This window comes from Argopecten irradians, chromosome 12, assembly GCF_041381155.1.
Source record: "Argopecten irradians isolate NY chromosome 12, Ai_NY, whole genome shotgun sequence".
In the NCBI taxonomy this organism is placed as follows: domain Eukaryota; kingdom Metazoa; phylum Mollusca; class Bivalvia; order Pectinida; family Pectinidae; genus Argopecten; species Argopecten irradians.
The window spans coordinates 28413393-28437374 of record NC_091145.1 but is presented as its reverse complement, the minus strand read 5'-3'; the positions used below and the strand labels follow the sequence as shown (position 1 = coordinate 28437374).

The following is a 23982-nucleotide window of genomic DNA, read 5'->3' as shown; positions in this document are numbered from 1 at the left end:
TCTACAACTAATTAAAATGAAAACAAATAAATAAACCAAACATATGGTAATTGTAATTCGTTTTAATACATATAACTTTTCAATAACATACATGCCATGTATGTACCTTTCATATTAAACCAAGGCACATTGACGTCAAACAATACTCTAAAGCAAAGAAAATATTCGTTAAATATTCACATTGCTAGCAGATGAAGTAAAGCTTCAATAGGTAAAATTGATTTCAGATTGCCAGACACAGCAAGTTCGTCACGAAACCACGATTTAAAACGCATTAAGGAGAAAGTTAACATAATTTTGCCATGGTTTCGAAGACGTACAACGATATGTGGTAGCGACGAATAGATATGACTGTACTTCTCATATAAGTATAATTGTGTATATATATACTTGAAAATGCATCAAGAGCTCCTGTTTGACCACTATCTAGCACTATCATGCAATGATAATACATGTATACGAATAACAAAATGTTGATATGATGACTCAAAGTGATTGTTAAACGATTATAACTATTACTGCCACTGGTATTTTTGTTTCTGTATATATGACAATAATGAAGACCGGTTTGGATAATGTTGATGTTAACTGTTTGAAATGACGTGTTTCCTAATGAACATTGTTAAACCTCCCATTCACCTCTCCTCCACTGTGGATTAATTTAAACAGTTTTTATGTTATAGAAATATTACACAAAAATCTGAGTGTATTCTTAATCTATTCCAATCACGCTTCATTCTCGCACACTGTTCTCATATTTTCAAACACTGCTAAACTTTTAAAGTTTAGTTTCGACAGCAAAAAATTACTAGATATAATGGATAGCCATGAATGCATTTATTTTGAACACATCTCACACGTTTTATACCTAATTCTTCTTCTTAAACAACACAGCATAGATACATAAGGAACATCCGTTCAGATTAAATTAAGCATTCATTTGTATGGATAGGAATTATAAATACATACTCATTTTTATATATAATTACATATATCTACATACGCATTTAGAAATACAAAATTGATCACTTAACCATTGAAACGGCTATGAAAACATATGGTATCTCAAAGCGTTTCACAACCTCAATGGCATCAGGTTACGAGTTTCATTATTATTTTACTTATTTAAATACTTTCAATTATCTCGACGGGGTTTGCTGGATTTTGTTCTATTCAAGAAACATTTGACAACTTCAAGAAATATATTTACTGTCTGTTCCAATTAATACAATATTTTATAAGTTTCAGCTTCCCTAAGCAGACGTTAGATGAGGACATATTTAGTTCACATGTTGTTGTGGAATCCCTGCATGGACCTCTTTGAAATATGGTCCTTCTTTCGCCGTCTCTAAAAGAGCACAGATCGAGTTAGCCTCTGGAAACGACGTTCTTTCTGAAAAGACCACAGATCGACTTGGCCTCCGTTTATTTGTACATTACATGTATATTATCGCCTACAGTACAAAGTGTTATAGTTTGGAACCCTTGTCCTCAAACGCTAGGTTATCCGTGGCGTACTGCTGCGGCTTGTGGTGCAGTGATTTGTATTCCTCGGACATAAAGAGTTCCTGTACCTCCTCGAGAGTCTTGTTCTTGGTTTCCGGGAGAATGGCGGCGATCGTGATCAACCCTATTAGGGAAATTCCGCCAAACAAGTAAAATGTTCCTGAAAAGAGACCATATATTTATTAGTCATCATATCAATATAATCGATTTTCAAGAGAAAAGGTTAAATAATCTATTATAACACAACGAAAATTCAGCAGTTTATACTGTGAATGAAACTGCAAGAGATTACAAAGGTATTATCTGAATTATATATAGTTAATTTTGTGGTTGAATATAGGCAAACAATGATTTAAACCCCCCAAAAACAACTACGAAATTGTTAAATGATACAACTTCAACACTTTTGCAGAAATTAGAAATTGTTACATTTGTTAATTTGGGCTAGTATATCACGAATCTAGTTTACGTGTCGTATTTCGCTAGCGTATCGTGATCGGAATAGTTAGTTATATTACCGTATGTAGTGATGGCTTCCAGAAGTGAAAGGAATGTCATGGAGACGATGAGATTGGCGATCCAGTTTACAGCCGTGGCGAGTGAGGTTCCGGTACTCCTAGCCCACGTAGGATATATTTCGGAGTTGATTGTCCAGGGCATTGGCCCAAGTCCTGAAACAAAACCACAAGTAAATGTAGGATTTGTAGTGATTTAAAATACATTAGGATTCAAAACAACGAGATTACATTGTAAGCGCTTAATCGAAAATACATAGTAGGTCAAAGTTACATTTTTTACGTTTTCTTATAGAAAATATTTATCTATCCCAAGGTCACATTCACGTAAATCAGGAGTATTCGAGAGCCTAGTCGCAATAAATATATACATACAAATGAAAAAGAGTTTATCTTTTACTTAAAATGATTTTGCCATGTTATTCAAGTTAATAATAAGATACAGCTAAAGAAACAAAGGTTCAGGAATCCCTTGATCTGAATAGTTATAAGAACCTCAATATATCGATTCCTGGGTATAAGTTGTCTCGTAATCTTGTAATAACCATAGCTTGTTCTAAGGCAATAAAAGCAATAAGAAGTCGTAAAGATCACTATGAAGCTATTGATAAACAATGATTGTACTAAAAAGGTCAAGAGTAATCGTTTAACCTGGAGCAAATCCGATGACGAAAAGAGCCAGACCAAGGATAGCCATCCAGGAATAATCTGTGGGACAGAAATTATCAGCCCAGGTATACTTTGGAGAGTCCATGTCGTAATTGGCCTCATCACACCTGAACGAAGCATTAAAGTCGGGATTGGCGTAACGCTCAGTGTGTTTTTCCATGGTAGGAAGACAGGAGCCGCTGGACACGTTTCCCTTCTCAAAACAATATCCGCAGCGACTGTTGGTGATGCAGTCATTGCATACTCTGTAATTACAGGGAATATATTGTAATTACAAATAAATAGGAAAATTGATTGGTGCACTTACGTGCTTCCTCGCAAGCTTGCGTTCATGTTTATTATTATTTATTTGTTTTTTTTTGTGTGTGTGTGGGGGGGAGGATTTGTGGAATTACCCGATATATCCGTATCGTTTTATAATTAAATCATGCTTATATCGAACGGTTTTATTGGCTTTTAATTTTCAAAACTTAAAAATCAGAACAAAAATGGAAAATCTGACGTCGCATTTTGTAACGTCCATTCTGATTGGCTAATAGGGATTTCATAGAAAAAGACAGTCCTTCAATTGATATTTATTTTAAAGAGATTATCTATTGTAGATTGAATTATAAGGATTGTTTTATTTCCATAACGTACAAATATAGATTTATAGAATCTTACATGGGTTTGTCAAGTGGACAGGGCCATATCTTTCACGAGGGTTGAGATATCCCTGCCCAATTGACAGACCCATGTAAGATTCTTTTTATCTTACACAGGGGGGTGTAAGACAGCTCACACGCGCTAGACAATAACGTGACGTCATCAATACATGGGGCGTAACTGCGGCGCGCATTGTAGATGACGTCATCAATTTTGACGCATAACGACGTTCCTGCGATAATGGCGAGATGAAAAAGCTGGAAACCAGCAAGTGGAATTTCGTCATTTTTTCTACTAAGTATGGGAGAAAAATAATCAAACATGGGTCTGTGAAGTGGACAGGGATATCTCAACCCTCGTGAAAGACTTTGGCAGTCAACCCTCGGCAAGCCTCGGGTCGACGGGCCAAAATCTTTCATTCGGGTTGAGATATCCCTGTCCACTTCACAGATCCATGTAAGATTATATTAATCTTTTCCCTAGCAACCACGGAATATCCCTGTGAAGTATTTTAGAATAATAAAATCTGTTACCTGTAAGTGAACAAGATCGGGTTATCTCAGTCGAGAACTTTGTAACATCCCAACCTCGGCTAACGCCTCGGTTGGGAATATGTTACAAAATCTTAGCCCTCGACTGAGATAACCCGATCTCGATCACTGGTAATAGATTTTTTTCTCGCACTTCGGACATTATGTTCTTTTGGCCGAAATGAAATCAACGGACGGACAAAATAATCTGATCAGTTTGGGAAAAGTAATGGTACTTGAAGTTTTATACAAATGACGACTATAGACGTATACTTACGTTATATTACTGCATGTTGTATCGTTATATTGTTCTATTATGAATATATCTGGAGAGTTTTTAACGGAGAGTTGGAAACCAACAGCCAACACCACTAGAGCTATGATAACACCTGAAACAAACCGAATCATCTACAATAATAACCACAAGTAAAATCTAAAAATTATAAAAATGAAACAGTTATAGGCTAGTAAACAAACACTTAAAAAACAGCAAAAATCACTGAGGCATGAAATAGATGTGTCACCTTACATAATATCATGACAAAACCAGATGAATTTTATTGTTATTTTAAAAACATTTCACCGATGCACACCATCCACTAGACGCTGATATACATACATGTTATTTTGTTTGGATAGGTTAATAAAATCTAATAGAAACATCCAAAGACAATCAAAGAAAGTATTCATAAACTGATTCTTTATAGAATATCATGGAAAAAAACCAGAATGAAGCTCTGAATTATTTTAGAAGCCTCTTGAAAACTTGAAAAGGGTGATTGATTTTTCATGTTAGAGCAGGAAAGCTAAAGTCCGCTGTTTTTGAAATACACATTTTATATGAGGGACACTGACAAATGCTTACCAACAAAACTTATAAGAGTTAATAATTTCCTTCCAGACTTCTCGACCAAGTAGATTCCTATAAATGTACACAGCATGTTGACAGCATTCGGAACACAGACAAGCCAAATAGCCTGCTGGGAAGGAAATCCGGCCATTCGGAGGATACTGGCACTGTAGTATCTGTGGAGAAACACGAAGTACCATAAATTACCAAAGGACGCCATCAAACAGATTACGAACAAACGTTAACGTGGGCAAATTGTAAATATCTGTTCAACTTTTATCAAATGAATATGTGTTAAATGTGTGTGGATTATACACATTTGAATTCATTGTTTAGCAAAATTTTCACTATAACTTTTATTTATTTATTTAGATGGTCACATTTTTCACGCTGTAGTTAAAGTAAAATGGGGTTATCAACTACATGAAATGCCCTTAACAGTCTAAAGGAATAACTTACATGACAGTGTTGATACCGCACAACTGTTGGAAAAACTGTAAAAGACATCCTATAGCGAGAGCTCGACGTACTGGCTGGGTCTTAAACATCAGTCCTAACGTCTGGAACGCATCTGGAATAGGATATTGATCAATTTTAACATTAAAAGTTGTAGGAATTGTACCGAGATATCCCTCAATGGTAAGATAACGTAGATTTCGCATCATCAAGTTTCTCAATGCGCATGAGTTAAGGAAACATGTTCAAAAAGAATTAATCATTGGTAATACACAGTGTTCTTAATTTCACGTAAATTCAGGATATCTAAATTGTCTGAACAGTCGGTTCCTTCTAAGCAAACGGTCATTTGGTATTTTTTTTTAATTTGCTATGATTTCTGAAATATTCAGCTATGACATCAATGACCGATTCCAGAAAACGAAGATTTGCATAGTACAGTTTCATATTTGATGACGCACTCTTTTAAGTTAAAAGAGGATAACTTTTTGTTAATGCATGATGTTTTACTAACAGTTCAATGTATTATATACGCTTCATGTTTTACTGTTGGGTTAACTTGAGGGTTAATAAACACATGTACATGCGATCACTCCCCCTTTTTAATTTAACCAATATCCATACACTCGTATTCCTATGAATCTGATGTTTAGCCTGTTAACCCGTACTTACTTCCCTCGAATTTCTATGAATCTGATGTTTAGTCTGTTAACCCGTACTTACTTCCCTCGAATTTCTATGAATCTGATGTTTAGCCTGTTAACCCGTACTTACTTCCCTCGAATTTCTATGAATCTGATGTTTAGCCTGTTAACCCGTACTTACTTCCCTCGAATTTCTATGAATCTGATGTTTAGCCTGTTAACCCGTACTTACTTCCCTCGAATTTCTATGAATCTGATGTTTAGCCTGTTAACCCGTACTTACTGCCCTCGAATTTCTATGAATCTGATGTTTAGCCTGTTAACCCGTACTTACTTCCCTCGAATTTCTATGAATCTGATGTTTAGTCTGTTAACCCGTACTTACTTCCCTCGAATTTCTATGAATCTGATGTTTAGCCTGTTAACCCGTACTTACTGCCCTCGAATTTCTATGAATCTGATGTTTAGCCTGTTAACCCGTACTTACTGCCCTCGAATTTCTATGAATCTGATGTTTAGCCTGTTAACCCGTACTTACTTCCCTCGAATTTCTATGAATCTGATGTTTAGCCTGTTAACCCGTACTTACTGCCCTCGAATTTCTATGAATCTGATGTTTAGTCTAAATAGCCTTACTTACTTCCCTGCTGTTGTGATGATTCATCCTCCACGGAGGATTTTATCTGATCAAACTCTGTTTGTACATCGTCTGTTTCTCTGATCTTCATCAAAGCTTTCCTTGCGTCTTCTTCGCGCCCCTTTGCCATTAACCAACGAGGGCTTTCTGGTAGGAAGAAGAAGCCTATAAACTGGATGATACTTGGAATCCCGGCCAAACCCAGCATGTACCTGTAATGACGAGTGTTTAAAATTATACAAGAAATACATGTATATATTTTATCTGCTGATGATATCTTTGTATCAATGGAAATTCGTCTTATTCACACGTTTCAGTTACAGACGAAAAATTGCACTATCAAATGGCAGGAGTTCCACTATTACCAAAGATACGAATATACCGATATTGCACATTTACACACACAAGACATTGCATACAACGAAGACCATCCTTAAATGACCCTAAAATCAACCAACCATCGAGTTACAAACTGGTGGTGGTTCCAAGTTGTCGTGGGAGGATTCAGTATATTGTATCTGTCGTCTGCTGACTTTGAAGTAATTCTTCCCACAGCAACCCAGCATAAAATAACTAATTGACATCCGATGAAATCAAATAGAATCTAGAAATCACTAAGCTAAAAATAATTCTAGAATTTTATTATAGACACCGGCAGATAACCACCAAATAAGCTTTCCGTTAACGGTTCTGTCAGGAGAAAAAACACAATAAACAAAAGATTGTCCAGCCTTTCTCTGGTTTTGGGTTTAGTATTATATATAAAATGCAATTGTGCTGGTACGGTGGCCGAGTGGTTAAGGCGTTGGACTTAGGTTCCAATGGAGTTATCTCCGCGTGGGTTCGAACCCAACCCGTACTATTTTCATTTTTTTAAACTTGCAAATATACCACCAGTTGTAAATGCTAGGTATTCGTCAATCAAACATTTGCCTGTCACATTATGCCGACATCGGAGGATGCTGTCATCCCCACGGAATTTCTGAATATGTAGCATCGGTTGTTTTATAGACAATGCTTGGTCTCACTTATTGACCAAGAACCATTGGTCAAATTGCTCAACTACCCACCAGGTAGAGCGTGAGAATTTTACCTGGTGTTTTTATTGCATGATCGTGAAAGGCGTCAAAATATGGGATCTTTTCTTTTCTATTCATCCTAACTGACTTTCTTCTATTTAACGTCTTCATTGACATTGTCTCCCTTTTGACTTTGACTTTAGCGTTTGTCGCCTTGAGGGAAGTTCTGGGGGACCGTAATCTCCCAAAACACGCACCGTACATTTCACATACATACATGGGAGGCCGTACTTAAATGACCATGGGTGTAAATAGGACATTGATTTAATCAAACAAACAAATCTTTTCTCTATGACTTGGATCGTAAAAGCCGACCAAATTGGGAATATTAATTTCCTTTTCCTGACTTTCTTCATCCTTCATGCAATCATGACATTGACCACGAGTTGAGCGCTCGCCCTTATATGAGGAATGTTCTGTGTTCTGATCCCTGGCCGAAAGATATCATAGTCTATTAAAGTGGTAGAGTGGTACTCTAACTCAGCGTTCAGCATAAAGGCAGTCGGTTTACCCCGGTTGTCAGTAAAATGTGTGTTGTTTAATGTTCATTGCTTAATGCCTCATTAATATATCACTATGAAAAGGGCAGGAGTTCCACCAATGCAAAGGGATAGAACCTGAATATACTGTAGTATTACAAAACATTCACACACATTGTATACAAAAGAGGTCTTTTCCAAATGACATAAGTTGTTGATGAGAGGTTAAGCTTAATTATCCAACCAACCAACGAAATACAATATGGCGATGGTACCATGTTGTTTTGGGAGGTTGCGGTTTATTGGATCTGTCGTCTGCTGACTACATATGAAATAATTCTTACAGTAGCAGTCCAACACGATAACATGATACTGACAACGCACTAACAAGATGAGATGCAACACTTTTCCAAAATGTTGAGGAGTTACAAATATCATCATTGCTGTATCTCCTTTCCAAAGGACAGAAAATAATTTATCGACATAGGATGAAATCAAATAGGATCTAGAAGTCACCAAGCTATACAAAACCTAGAATATCATTATGACAGATGGTCATCAAATAAACAAAGTTAATACCCTATCCAAAATAAGCTCCCAATATTTACGGCACTGTAAGAATTTAAAGATTCTAAAACCAATCATGTCCAATCATCGGTTTTGACTTTGATATTTTATATAAATCGCATTCATGCCAGTACGGTGGCCGAGTGGTTAAGGCGTTGGACTTAAGTTCCAATGGAGGTATCTCCGCGTGGGTTCGAACCCCACCCGTACTATTTTCATTTTTTGAAACTTGGAAATATACCACTAGTTAGAAATGCTAGGCATTCGTCAATCAAGAACGGTTGTCTGTCACATTTTGCTGACATAGGACGAAGTCGTCATTATCCTTGAATGATCTAAATATGGAGCAGCATCTCATAGAAATTGCTTTGTTTCTTTTATCAACCAAGAGCTAATCAAACCATTAATCAACTACCCTCAAAGTAGGGCGTAAAATTGTACCTACTGTCCATATTGCATCGGAAAATGCAACTAAATCTGTGATCTTATCGTTTCCCTTATTCCTAATTGACCTCCCTTACGCCTCCCTTGACACCGTCTCTCTTATGGCTGTTTTGAGCTCAGGGTTTTGCCCCTAAGGCCGAAACACACTATACTATCCTATAAAACGCTAGTCACATCTTATGATCTTGCAACATGACCGACGCATGTACATTGGAAGTTCGCTTTACCCGGAGAAAATAGTCCATAAAATATATGATTACCTCCAGCCATTCGCCTTGTCAGTACTGAACGCTCCGGCAACAACACTGGAGATGAGAATACCAATGGTGATGAAAAGTTGATTGAGTGTGACGAGGGCGCCTCGAATGGTAGGAGGTGCAGCTTCGGCCACGTACACGGGAACAGACATAGACGCAAATCCTGCAACAACAAATTTACGATGTTAATTTACATGCTGCCTCCATTAACCGGTCATTCTGTTCTGGCATTCCATCGAATCATATTAGGCATCAGGATTCCCAAGTAAAGTAAAATTTTACAATAGTATATTTATAACATTGTCGGTGACTGGACAGGCTTTTGTTCGTTTGTTAGCTTCAAAATGGAGGATTGCACTAAATACATTTATATTCATACCATCGTAAAATAAGTAAAGCCACGCATAACATTGCAAGCTTCTCCACCCTACCCATCCTCGATCGCCAGTTGGTACTTACACTATCGTTATTGTGGATATCACTAAAGTAATATGTAATAGCAAGTAATACCATGAGTACCAAGGATGTTCTAATCTAATTTATAGTATGGAAACATAGACCATGGTAAAACATGTAAACATTATATAATATCACATGCATTTACGCCGTATGTGGCGTTTAGCCTTATAACCTTGGCCGTTTCGCATGCCTTTCCATTGTATGTAATATTTAGTGCAAGGCCGTGATAAAACACCGTAAGACCGTATATGGTGTTTAGTGGTGTATGGATACACTACTTGATGTGTAATATTTCTGTGAACAAACATACCATCACGGTTAAACCCATCCATTCAACATTCTTTTATCTAAAATACGTAATCTGATTATCATAAATATGTGTCGACACACAAAAAAAAAAAAAAAAAAAAAAAAAAAACCGATCATACCACTGTACCGTTCAAACTGATTTTCTTTATTACTCGGAAAAAAAGTTATAATATACAACAGTTTCAAAAATATCACAATGAATGTGGCTGATGAATAAAATTACGACTAACTACATTACTGCATTACTATTATCATTGTCTTATAGGTGGTTTTTCTAGACAGGTTTGACTGTATATTTGTCGTTTTAACAAGCTTTAAAACCTATCTTACCCTCCACCTCTCTCACCTGGTTAAAATGACCCATTGTAACACACTGTATATTTGTCGTTTTAACAAGCTTTAAAACCTATCTTACCCTCCACCTCTCTCACCTGGTTAAAATGACCCATTGTAACACACTGTGTATAAAGCCTTCCTAGCTATAAAGACCAGTTTTCCTTGATCCCTTGGGTGATCTGTATAGAAAGGTTGACTGTATATCAATCATGGCCATCATTAGATATGTAAGCTTGACCACATGTTACTGTAATACACAGTGACTTTGATAGGAAGAGGTCGATAACACTGAAGTGATAACTCGATCACTGAAACTCGACTGTAATATGTCAAAGTATATTGCAGTGTAACAAGATGATTTCAGTGCAAATACATTTTTTAAAAATATTATTATGCATTGCATCATATATTTAATGTTTTTGTAACATGTACGTATACAATCCTGTATACTTGCTGACAATGAGGGTAGATGCTTGGTAATTTTAATACATTTTTTATATTTTCTTTGGTAGCAAATCATTACACGAGGAAATGTTGCTAAAAACAACCAGCAAAGCGAATAGGTTTTAAAATGTCAATACCCAGTATCTCGTGAGTAATGTCCAGAAGTATACCCTTGTATAATGATAAAAAGCAAAAGTGAATACACGGCATTTAATATCATAGAGGATGATTAACAACCGTAACAGAATAAAAAAATTCTTAGTTCCCCTCCTTTTGTTACTTAATTCAAAATTACTGATACTTTATCATAACGAAATGTTTATAATAGAATAAAAATTGAAACATGGGGATCGTGTAATGTGAAGAAGAAGAAGAAGACAAAAATAAAGAAAGATAGAAAGAAAAAAAAATAATAGAAAGAATGAATAGTAGAGCGATCAAATAAGATTATATATGGGCAATGTATTCTAAGATGCAACATATGCTGAACTTTAAGCCTTGCCTTATGAGGCGACCAAACAGTGCACTTTTTACCGAATCAAGTACCAACAATGTATATGAATGTGTGAATGAAATATTATTCTATGGATAACACATTTTGTGATGAATCTGATATTTTTTTCATTTTATGAAAAAGTGCGCATATCTAAGTATTCTTTGAATGTTATGAGCATCTATCAGCTTTTAAAATTCGATATAATGTGTAACGCAAATGGGTTTCTTCGTTGTCCGACAGTTTCAATAGTTCAAAGTGAATTCATGACAGACAGTGACATTGTGTTTAATTTTGCCAGTGGAAACATAAAGTGTTGCAACAGCTGTCAAAGCGCCTTTTATTTCTGAGATGCAGCATCCTCGATATTCTATGGAATACTATCATCATTACTATTTTATCTGCTGTTTCACGCAGAGCCTTCAATTTTGCTATGGCATTGTCCAGGGGTGGATATTAAGACAGTGATGATGTAAACCCCTGGAGTATAGAGCAAGTGACCGAGCTTACCTATTCCTACTCCCACAATCAACCTTCCCGCGAATAGCACTTCCTTATCCGGTGCTATCGCCATTACCACAGCACCTAATGTAAACATCACACTTGCAGAAAGAATGGAAAATTTGCGGCCATATTTGTCGGTTGTCACCCCTGCTATCAAGGAAAAGACAGACGCTGTTACTATGGTACCGCTTACAATCAGCTGTTGCCATAGAGTCGACAGTGCGAACACGTCCCGAATGAGAAGCATGGAACCGGAAATGATACCGGTGTCATAGCCAAACAGGAAACCGCCCACGGTGGCGACACATGTGAGATACACCACATAGAACTGACGAGGTGTCTTTTCTCCGAGGATCAAACTTTTATCCTCCGCGTCCATCATTTTAAACCCCTTATAACTTGTCTTCAACCATTGCCAAGTCCATACATGGTACACGTGCGACGTTCCATATTGCGATTGTTTTAGGGAAGACTACATTCTGGTTATGTTTGTATGTATGCTATCCAAACACACCGGAACCGGAAACAATAACTGTGATGGGTCGTGAGAGCGGTGAAATCCAATGATATATGACCTCGACGACAGGTAGCAGGTAACAGGTTCAACACACAGATTATCAAATAGACATTTTCTCGAGTTATATAGTCTATTCACACACCATGTATACACATGTGGGTCACGGACGATAGGTTACGTATTATTGCAATAGACTATCTATGATTTACATATGTCACTATATTTAGACTCCTCGATAGTGCTTACAGTCTAATTTGCTCCAAGGTTTGTACATTATTTACATATAAATCCATGTTCAGCCCAATAAAATCACAACACATATGACTTTTGTCCCAAGAAACTTGAAAAAAACACGAGATCATATGTTAAGTGTAGATTATTAACACAGGTAAGGTTCTCCACACGTATACATATGTGTATTCTGTCCAGGTAATGTATTTGTAAACATCTGTTACATGGTATAGGCTATACATATATTGATATATACATAAAACTGTTATAGACAGCGGTCGCCGATCTCGATATGTTGTTTTTATGGACCGTGCATAAATATCGAAAAACTAGATTATTATTTGGAATTATATTTACACCTACATTTTACATTACATTAATTCCAATAAATAAACATGTCATAATATTGCGATCAAATAAGAAAGTAAAAGCGCTTTATTCGATCTAATTATGCTTAATTAGACCTCTCGACTAGAACACTAAATTATCAAACAAACAAACTAAAGAATGACAATTTATCTATTCTTAACTGAAGTATAGCATTCGTAAACTTAACTCACATGGTCTGGCAAAACAGAGCAAATGTTTGTTACATTTGTCGGCAGTATATGATGCATGCAGTGTCTTTTTAATAATTGTTAGATAGATATAAACAGGGTAATTATAGTGTATAGTCTAGAGGAATGATTTACGTAAGAGTGCGCAACATAATGTAGCACATGGTTACACTTAAATGATTATAAAGAGAACAATCCTGCATGAATTAGATCCTATTTCTAAGGAGACTTCACAGAAAAAGTAAAACCATTGAACGATTCATGAAGTTTAAAAGTAAAATCAATTCAACCGAGGTCAACAACATAAAAAACAATAAAACATGAGTAAAACGTGAATTCCATTGAAACATCGCAAAGAACAGTTGGGAAATAGGTGTCCAATTTTAAAGATAATTAGGCCTACTACGTACAGACTAACAATGATATGAAATTCCCAAAAAGCCATAATATAAGTACTTCTCAACTTGCTAATTTTCATTCATAAAAATACGAAGGAAAAAAATGAAAAATGAATTGCAATGGTCAAGTTAGAACGAATATACGTACCCGGCCTACAATACCTTTTTAAAGACGACACCATTTTCTGTCAAAAAGTCTTTTGAGCTACAATATTGCAGCTATGGTCAAGTGGAATAACTTATTAACAATCCAACAACTCATTAACGTTTTGGATACTTCAAATCATTTCATAGGTAAAAAAAAGCGTTGTTAGCCGATGATGCAATGATTAATCACAATTAAACGGATTTCATTTTTTCGTGCTTCCACAGCACCACAAAAACAACGGGATTTTCTACGAAACGAAATTTTCATGTTATCCACTATACAGGAAATCATGATTCATGTTAAATTGCAGAATTGTATTTTAATTGGCCTTAATACTTCGTTTAAAAATCTTATAATTTAGAGGTAGACTACAGAGAAGTTTTTCTCTTGTGGTAAATGACACTTGATTTAAAATGGAATTTAAAAGATATTAACGCAGATGTTGTAACATATTGACTTGTATTTCTAAGCGCCTAAGCGGCCCTGTCATTGCTTTTGTTTTTGTGTTCATAAGCGACTCCCGCGTAAATGCAATAAATCAGTTATGTGACAGCCATCTTGAGAGAGGGTTATTCTTCCAACGTTACATGGTGTCAAAGAAGAAATATGGAGCAACTTAAGCCTCCAGGAGCCCTAAATTTAGAAGGAAATTTGTCCGAAAATTGGAAAGAATGGGTACAAGGGTTTGAATTATACATGACTGCCTCAGGTATAGAGGAAAAGTCGGGTAAAGTCCAGGTCGCGACATTCCTCCACGTAGCTGGAATTGAAGCCCGCCGTGTGTATAACACTTTCACGATCGCTGAAGGTGACAAAGAAAAACTCGATGTACTAAAAACAAAGTTTTATGAGTATTGTGAACCTCGCAAAAATTTAACATACCTCAGACATTTGTTTTTCACTCGATCTCAAGGTGTAAATGAAACGATTGACTCGTTCGTCACAGATCTCAAAAACAAGGCCAAGAACTCATTAGGGATAGGATCGTTTGTGGCATCCGAGACGAAGGTACACGTGTCAGATTACTTCATGAGACTGATCTTCCACTCACAAAAGCCGTTGATTTCTGTAGAGCTCAGGAAATAAGCAGTGCCCAGGTCAACATGCTTAAAAATCCACAAGCGGATGAAGCTTCCGTACACACAGTACATAAACAATCTGGCCCTCGCCGTAAACGGTATGGAAATAAAAAGACAAAACAACCCCAACCCCAGCCCAACAACAAACAACCACAAGCACGACAAAACAAACTTTCGCTCGTTGATTGTCGAAACTGTGGACATGAACATGAACGTAGCTCTGCCGTTTGCCCAGCTTTCGGTAAAGAATGTCACACGTGTGGCCGTATGAACCATTTCGCCAACTTATGTAGGTCTGGCAATAATAGCCACAATAACACTCGACAGAAGAAACTACACACTGTTGGTTGTGACGAAAGTTATTCAGAGGATTTATTCTTAGGCACAATCTCGAGCACAGGGGCACGTGACTGAAATTCCATGTCGTCGATAATGACTGTCCGGCTATACTCGGCAAAAAGGCATGTTGTTCTCTCGGTACGATTCAACGAATTCACACAGTCGAATCGAAACCTGTAAGCGCACCGCTTTCCAAAAATGACATTTTGGATGAGTTTGGAGATGTTTTCGAAGGTCTTGGAAAGATCGCGGGTAAATATCACATAAAAACTGACCCAAAAGTTGCACCAAGTGTACACCCACCGAGGAAAGTAGCAGAGCCACTCCGCCAGAGAGTAAAAACCGAACTAGAACGCATGGAGGGTTTAGGTGTTCTCGTTAAGGAAGATGAGCCCACTGATTGGGTTCACAGTATGGTCGTCGTTCTCAAACCTGAAAAAACGCGTGTGTGCATAGATCCACGTGATTTGAACATGGCTATAAAGAGGGAACATTACACCATGGAGACTATCGAAGATGTGGTAGCCCGACTACCTAACGCGAAGGTTTTCTCCTATTTGATGCGACAAACGGTTTCTGGCAAATCGAGCTTGATGAGGAGAGCTCAAAGCTATTAACATTTAATACTCCCTTTGGGCGTTACAGATACTGCCGCCTGCCTTTCGGCATTAACAGTTCGAGTGAAGTTTTCTGCAAGAAAATGAAAGAAATCTTCGAAGGTATCCCAGGTGTAGAGTGCGTTGTTGATGATATCCTGGTATGGGGCGAGGATGACAAACAACACGACGAACGCGTACGTTTAATGTTACAACGAGCACGTGAACGTAACTTAAAACTCAACAAACAGAAATGTGAACTCCGTAAAAACCGAGGTGAGGTATGTGGGACACACAATCAGTAAGGACGGCTTGAAAGTTGATCCCGAGAAGGTCAGGGCAATAAGGGAAATGCCCAGACCAGTCGACAAAAATGGTGTAAGGCGATTCTTAGGAGCGGTGCAGTATCTTGGAAAATTTTTATTCCTAACCAATCCGAAGTTTCCGTTGAGGATTCTACTCCGAAACGACATTGAATTCAACTGGGGCCCAGAGCAGGAAAAAGCCTATAAACACTTACAAACTCTCGTTACACAGGCACCTATTCTTAAATTCTACGATGTCAGAGAAGAGGTCACCGTCAATGTCGACGCCAGCTCAAAAGGGCTTGGCGCAGTCCTACTTCAGTCAGGTCAATCGGTCGCGTATGGATCTCGAGCCCTCACTGAAACACAAACACGTTATGCACAGATAGAGCGTGAAATGTTAGCGGTTGTATACGGATGCGAAAAATTTCATCACTACATCTTTGGTCGAAAAGTGACAGTCGAAACAGACCACAAGCCACTCGTCGCGATACATAAAAAGCCGATTCATATGACAACGCCTCGTCTGCAACGCATGCTTATGCGCCTGCAACGGTACGACATAGAACTAGTCTACAAGCCTGGCAGAGAAATGTACATCTCTGATGCTCTCAGTAGAGCTTACCTCCCAGAAATGCCTGAAAACCTCATTGACGAGGAACTCGAAGTCGCAACACTCGAAATCCGCACAACATTAAGTGTTACACCAGAAAAGCTGACGCAGCTAAAATCTGAGACAGCGAAGGATGAGACTCTCCAGAGACTTATACTTGCAATAGAACACGGATGGCCGGAAACGAAACAGCCCGAGCTGTCGCCATATTCAACATTCATCGACGAGTTGAGCGTAATTGATGGATTAGTGTACCGAGGACAGCGAATTGTCATTCCAAAAACCCTACGACGTGAGACGTTACTGAAAATTCACGAATCACACCTAGGTGTTGTGAAATGCAAACAGCGTGCTCGCGAGTTAGTATTCTGGCCCGGACTCAACTCCGAAATCGAAGATATTGTGTCGCGATGTGAAATTTGCGCCAAATACCAAAAGGCGAACACGAAGGAACCACTTATCCCTCATGAACCACCGTCACGTCCATTCATGAAGGTTGGTGTAGATCTGTTTGAGTTTCACGAGAAGAACTATCTCCTCTGTGTGGACTACTATTCAAAGTTTCCGGAGGTTGTTCATCTACATAGCCTACAGAACAGTGCTACAATTGCCGCTCTCAAGTCCATATTCGCAAGGCACGGAATCCCGGAAATCGTATTCTCCGACAATGGTCCTCAATTTTCATGACGAACGTTCGCAGATTTCGCCACTGAGTGGGGATTTGAACACAGGACCTCAAGTCCTAAATACCCCCAATCAAACGGTCAAGCTGAACGATGTGTCCAAACCATCAAAAATCTTATGAAAAAGGCAGAGGACAGTAAGATTGACATGAGTCTTGCACTTTTGGACTACCGCACTTCACCGATCGAGGGAATAGGCTTGTCGCCAGCTCAACTGGCGATGAATCGTCAATTACGGGGAACCATCCCCATGGCCACGAACATTCTAGATCCATCGATCAAACCTACAAATCAACAGTCGTCCCTAATGCAACGACAAATGACTCAGAAGAAATATTATGATCGTCAGTCGAAAGTGTTACCTGAGCTAAAACCAGGGGAGACGATTCAGTTGAAAACCGACGAAGGATGGTCGCCGGCAATCGTCGAAGGTGTTGATATAACACCACGATCATATCTGGTAAAAACGCCACGCGGGAAAGTATTCCGTCGCAATCGTAAATTCCTGCGGAAGTCTAACGTCAGCATCACGCCGCAAGTCTCTAATGACTCTGAAGCGTATTTGGACACCAACACTCCAATTGTGTCCAAAAATCCGAACATTGACTCTAACACTCCGGAATGTCAGTTCGAATCTGATGATCAATGCTGTGAACCACCAGCACATGCACCCCAAGGACCTCCCACCAGGACGACTAGATCTGGAAGGGTTATCCACACGCCAAAGCACCTGGATGGCTATGATCTTGCTAACTGACTGACAGTGTTAAAAAAGTGTTTTCTTTTGTTCCGTTAAAGTTAAAATTGTATTAAAAGGGTTCTTAAAGAGCTCAAATGTTCCTTAAATGGTTCACAGATGTATTAAGCAATTGCATTTATGGTCATATGTTTAATAACAGACTTAAGTGCTAAAAAGGGAGATGTAACATATTGACTTTTATTTCTAAGCGCCTAAGCGGCCCTGTCATTGTTTTTGTTTTTGTGTTCATAAGCGACTCCCTCGTAAATGCAATAAATCAGTTATGTGACAGCCATCTTGAGAGAGAGTTATTCTTCCAACGTTGCAGATGTGAGTGCTGCATGGTTAACTTACGATAGCTCCTTCCATTTTGGCGATATTTTTACAAAACGTATTGTGCCTAAACGTCAAAATGTCTCGCAACTAAAAATATTAGTTCAATGGCATGGATATATTTCTTAATGAGTAAAAGAAGATAACCGAAACATGTTTTTAAGCGTATACAAAAATGCATAATCGGTTTGAAGTTTAGCTAATGAAAAAATACTAATGGCGAATAGTAATTTATCTTCGGTCCAAGGACCTATGAGTGAGATATAAATTATATATCATAATATATTTATCAAAACCATAAAAAGTAAGCATATTCACATTGTCCGTAGTATTATTTCTGAAGGGAGCTATATGTTTACAATACAATTTTATATTAACCATATCACGACATATCTATATAATTTTACATTGCCGAATCATTAAAATATAATCAATAAAATTAAAAAAATAAAATGCCTTAGTTATCAATATTGATCAAATAAATAAATCACATAGATATTTGTGAACAAACATGTCCTCCGTTTATCCTCGATAGAGCGAGTTACATCAATCAAGAAAAAATGCTTGATCGCCCGGTTCACGTGGTTGTAATATCATTTTTCTCATTTGATATTTTGTTTACATTTTCCCTTCAAAGCATTTCTGAGTTTGGATAAATGTTTTGTTATCTTGTCCCTGTTTGTTATTTACTGCCCGTTAAAAATAATCCCCAATATCTATTTGAGGATGCCAATACGTTTGAAATATTATCTCGATTACCTTGAAGTTTTCTATCCCCTGGCTTTAAAGGATCGTCTTTATTAAAAAGCAAGTATTGACCTACAATTTTATTTAAAGACCAAAAATAAAACACCCTCTTTCCAAACATTTTCTGATAGAACCCCAATGCCATTGCTATTTCAACGTGCATTTATCAAAGAAATAATGGTATTTGGATTACGTTCTATAGAACTTCCTGCACCGATCACATCATGGGCAGATAAGAAATGAAGGGGTTAGCTTAAAGATTAGAAGTTTACCACCATGCGAGTCCCAGCTTGTCAATGCTATCAGATATGTTGGGTGTTCACCCACAAAAGGGTCTCTGTTGAATACTACTGTTGTTGAGGACTGCATTGGCGACACATATATGTTTAATTCGTTGAACGCAACCTACATTGCCTAAATTGGATATTCGAACAGAGTTTGGATTGGAAACGGTGTTAAAACAATAGACAATGACATCATATCATTTAATATCAAAATGGTAAAAGAATATGAAACCACAATAAAATAACAACTTTTCATTTTCAATAAATACCTGTCATTCCTGATCATGAATAGTGAATGTGATGATATTTTGTATATTTATTCTCGACTATTTTTTAAAACATGGCCCTTAGCACCTTAGACGGGAACAATTTATTCTCATTTGACAATAACGTTCTTTTCCATAGAAAACGAGCGACGTTTTCGATAAATGTTTTTTTATTTAAATACTTAAATATTAGTTTGTCATATGTGACTACTAGTTTATCCGGAAGATGAACGATTGTATCTTCAAACAGGTCATGGCCTTACTGGCCGATACAAACCGCAACTCGCCACTATCAAATTATTTGTAATGAACATAACTGGTGATAATATACTGAAGCACTTATCAAAACATGTAACAGGGGCCATTAAATTTCAAAGGTAAAGCAAATTACGGGTAACCTTTTTTTCAAGACCACATTCCTCTATCCCTCGCGTTTTGTTTTAGATAATGACTATTGTATGGGGATTTAGGATAACCAATCTTCAGAAGATTTACGAATGTAGCTTGAGGTCGACATTTTGACCTAGAAATATTTTATTTCCCAAGTGATATGACGCCAGACTGAATAGTTGCTGTTTGATTTACCTAGTAGTTTGATTTACCTAGTATATTAATTGGTTGTCACCTTTTAAATTCTTGACTGACTTCACCTATAATAAGAAGGTCGTTACCTAATTTGACCTATAAAGGAAGGTTGTGACCTTATTTGACCTACAATAAGAAGGTCGTTACCTAATTTGACCTATAAAGGAAGGTTGTGACCTGATTTGACCTACAATAAGAAGGTCGTTACCTAATTTGACCTATAAAAGGAAGGTTGTGACCTGATTTGACCTACAATAAGAAGGTGAGTGTCGTTAATGAAGTAGATAACGCCTGTTCCTCAAAATCACATGGTTCTGACTGCTATCTTTGTTATTTTCACGATTCTCCATGAACTTTTTTCTTTTTCGTGATCCATAATGTGTACCTACACAGAGGCTACAGTTTATATTTTCTTTAAAGAAATCACAAAAGAAAAAAAAATAACGTAAACGAAAAAGATGAAAGCTTTCTCAACTATTGTGATATTTTATAAAGGATTTTTTAACAAACCAATACCATATGCCTAAGTTCATAAAGGCATGCCACATTTGTGTCAGTATAATGTGACCAGCGACGTGTGTTGTTTGGGGTCTTTAGCGACAAAAATCAGTGAGATAGCATTATAAAAATGCAAACATTTATATTATTGCAATGTTAAAACAAAAAAAATATTTCAAGCAATCAGCCGTACAAATCGTGATCAAAACTGAAGAATAATTAAACGATTTTAAATGTTCACTAGTTACCTATAAAGGAAGACTACTTAACATAAACAAGAAGAAAACATCCTGGTACTCCTGACTTGTAAAACATTTGAGATCATAACCACTTTCAAGGATTGAAGGAACTAAAGCAGTGTTTTAGCCCCAGTTCGACAAATTACTTGACTAAAAAAATTCCAAAAGAGAAAAACTTTTGATTTTTCTTATCGTGAATTTGCAACCTAATTTTCTTCTATAATGGATGTCCATTAAACTGGACCTTAAAACAAAAGTTGGAGTATGAATGTAATACACCCTATGTATCGGGAACACAATGAATTCAAATCTGTTGGTATAAATGACAACGCATCACGTTGAAAAAGAGTGTCCTCGACATTGTTCTAAAATCTATCTGGATGTGAATTTTCCGTTTTAACTTTGAAAGACCTTACCTATCGCCATATGATTTACCTAGTGACCCTATGTAAAGTATGTTTGTTTTGACCTTTTGCGTATCAGCGAACCCCTCATGTACGTACCTGAGATACAGATAATACTTTAGATATACTTATACTCTATCAATCATGTTATCTGTCGGGGTATATACTTAAAAGTGTATAACAATTATATCGCTAACATATATAATGTAACATTTCATCGCTATAACGCTGATCAAACGTGAAAATTTATGTATGATATATGTACAAATATAAATATAATATTGAAAGCGTATATCACCGGATTCCAATTTGTATAGCAAGGCATCAAAAGAGTAAGGACAATACTAAATTTGAATGGTACATAAAGTAAAGTATCAAGTGTGATAAAGGTGACTGTAATTGTATTAAAGCAACAGGTCTTGATAGCCACAAATCCTTTATTATATTGTAAGAAAAAGGTAATAAAATATGACATACCAATGCCCATACCGACGATGAGTCGGCCGACCAATAAGACGACTTTATCATTGGACACTGCCATGACAACAGCGCCGACGGTGAAGACGAAACTAGCCAACATGACGACGACTTTCCTTCCAAAAGCATCCGTCAGAATCCCTGCCACCAGAGCGAAGAAGGCCGCGGCTCCGATCGTGGCACTCACGATTGCTTCCTTCCATACCGTTGATAGGGAAAAAACGTCTCCGATGAGGAGAAGGGCTCCGGATACAATCCCAGTGTCATATCCAAACAGGAAACCGCCAATGGTGGCAAAGCACGTGAGAAACACGACGTAGAACTTGCACGCGCCTTCCGAACCGTCCTTACTCATGGTGTAATGGATGATGTTGCTCTTTCAAGAGCCTTATGTCAAATATCGCACCAGCGTAGATTAGGCAGAATTTCCTTGTAAGGAGAAATACGAACAAGGTCCAACGGGACTGATAAAGAGACAAGTGTTTCGTGTGGGAAAAAAATACGAAAGCACTTAGTTATCACTTCACCATTGGATGCATGCAAGCTTGTGGATAAAACTTCAGCGGACCCACGTCTTACAAGACACCGTTACCGAATGCTGGAGATGGGCTCATGCAAGTGTGATGATTATATACCTCCGATGGTACGTTCCTTATCGGGGGAATTGTGCAAATCTCCGCAATGTTTGGGTGAGCTGGCAGACAACATGGGAATTCGTTGGACCTATATAAAAGGTTTTTCAACGGTGACAGCAAGTATAAGAATGAATATATTAGATAAGATATGGATTCCAGATGTGCTTACTTCCTCAATCGGATGGTATGGAATTGAATGGTCAAATTCTACGAAAATGTATTAAATTGACATGGATTTTTAGAAAAGGTTAAAAATAGAGGGGATGTAATTGAATGGTCAAATTCTACGAAAATGTATTAAATTGACATGGATTTTTAGAAAAGGTTAAAAATAGAGGGTATGCTGTTTGTCTTACAAATCTTCTGACAGTTGTAGCATTAATATAACCAAAAAGTATGACTAGAATGGCAGTTATCATTCAAATATTCATTCAACACAAGGAAAGGTTTTTTTCATTACATTGTAGATGTACGTTTCCAAAAATGTGAAAAAAAAATTAAAAAAAACAAACATCAATAGGAATATACATTAATTTAAACAAAAAATACTTTGGCGATGAAGGTAAAGAGAACTTGACAATAAGCAATAAAACGATAATTATGTTAGAACCCTAACCATTAACAAATAAGTAAACGAAGAACTCTTATTAACTAATTAAGCTTTGTGAATTCTTATTGGCCAAATTTGGTCATGGCTTCACATAACCCCTCGTCAACACAGAGTTCAAAAGTTCATGATATTGGTACAAGTATCACTAACCCAAATATTAACTATGAATTGGGTATCAGAGAAAAGCGAACTTCACTAGTTACTAGTCAGAAAATCAAAAGCCTATTGAAAACAATTCAGGTTAAATTAACTCATTATAAACAAGGATGACTTATTATATTTTCACATGAACCCCTAAGCATGACCTTTTTGACCTTTTAGTAGATTGGTTGAAATGCTGACCAATGTGAATAGGCGATAAATAAACTGTCGGATACGCCGATAAAAGTTTGAATGTCAGAACGAATAGCGCTATATCTAGGATGACTTGACCTCTACCAGACTTCAACACCATAACATTGTCTGTCGGTAGTTGTTGTCGAACAACGTCTCCTTAACAATATTGATATCAAGTTTCCCAACTACAACAAGCAATAACATAAAATTAAACGTCGACAAAGAACATATAAGAAGATAGATTTGTAAAAAAAATCACACATTAAAAACCTTCGGCCGAGTAATACACAACACTCGCCGTAAAACAAAAACAACTAACATAACCAGCATCCTGATGATATACCATGATGTAGAACCGGGTGTTCCGGTCTAGTGATCGTCTTCGGATTCGTCGACGACACTATTTTTACAAAATTCAAACCAGTTTAAATGACAGCCTCAAATGAGAATGACGTAACCACAATGGGACCATACGCAGGCAAATTAAGAAACAATAGTCAACTTTTACATATATCAGAAATGAGGACAGTTTATTTCGTA

At 37.2% G+C, this 23982-nt stretch overlaps 1 protein-coding gene and 2 non-coding genes across 4 annotated transcripts; 2 read left to right on the top strand and 1 right to left on the bottom strand.

Moving 5' to 3' along the window:
- Nucleotides 1-47: 47 nt before the first annotated feature.
- Nucleotides 48-22548, bottom strand: LOC138336796 (proton myo-inositol cotransporter-like). Of its 2 annotated transcripts, none has more exons than XM_069286360.1 (9): nucleotides 21862-22548; nucleotides 9282-9441; nucleotides 6456-6664; nucleotides 5175-5286; nucleotides 4731-4891; nucleotides 4143-4254; nucleotides 2673-2935; nucleotides 2025-2177; nucleotides 48-1666 (listed from the first exon to the last, which is right to left on the bottom strand). In XM_069286360.1, the coding sequence occupies exons 1-9, from the start codon at nucleotides 22214-22216 to the stop codon at nucleotides 1470-1472; spliced, it is 1722 nt and encodes a 573-aa protein (XP_069142461.1). In that variant the 5' UTR covers nucleotides 22217-22548; the 3' UTR covers nucleotides 48-1469. The 2 variants fall into 2 exon arrangements, with proteins under 2 accessions (XP_069142461.1, XP_069142460.1); XM_069286359.1 differs by lacking the exon at nucleotides 21862-22548 and adding an exon at nucleotides 11830-12752.
- Nucleotides 7232-7314, top strand: Trnal-uag (transfer RNA leucine (anticodon UAG)). The gene has a single exon. It is a non-coding gene; the product is annotated as a tRNA-Leu (tRNA).
- Trnal-uaa (transfer RNA leucine (anticodon UAA)) lies at nucleotides 8707-8789 on the top strand. The gene has a single exon. It is a non-coding gene; the product is annotated as a tRNA-Leu (tRNA).
- Nucleotides 22549-23982: the final 1434 nt, after the last annotated feature.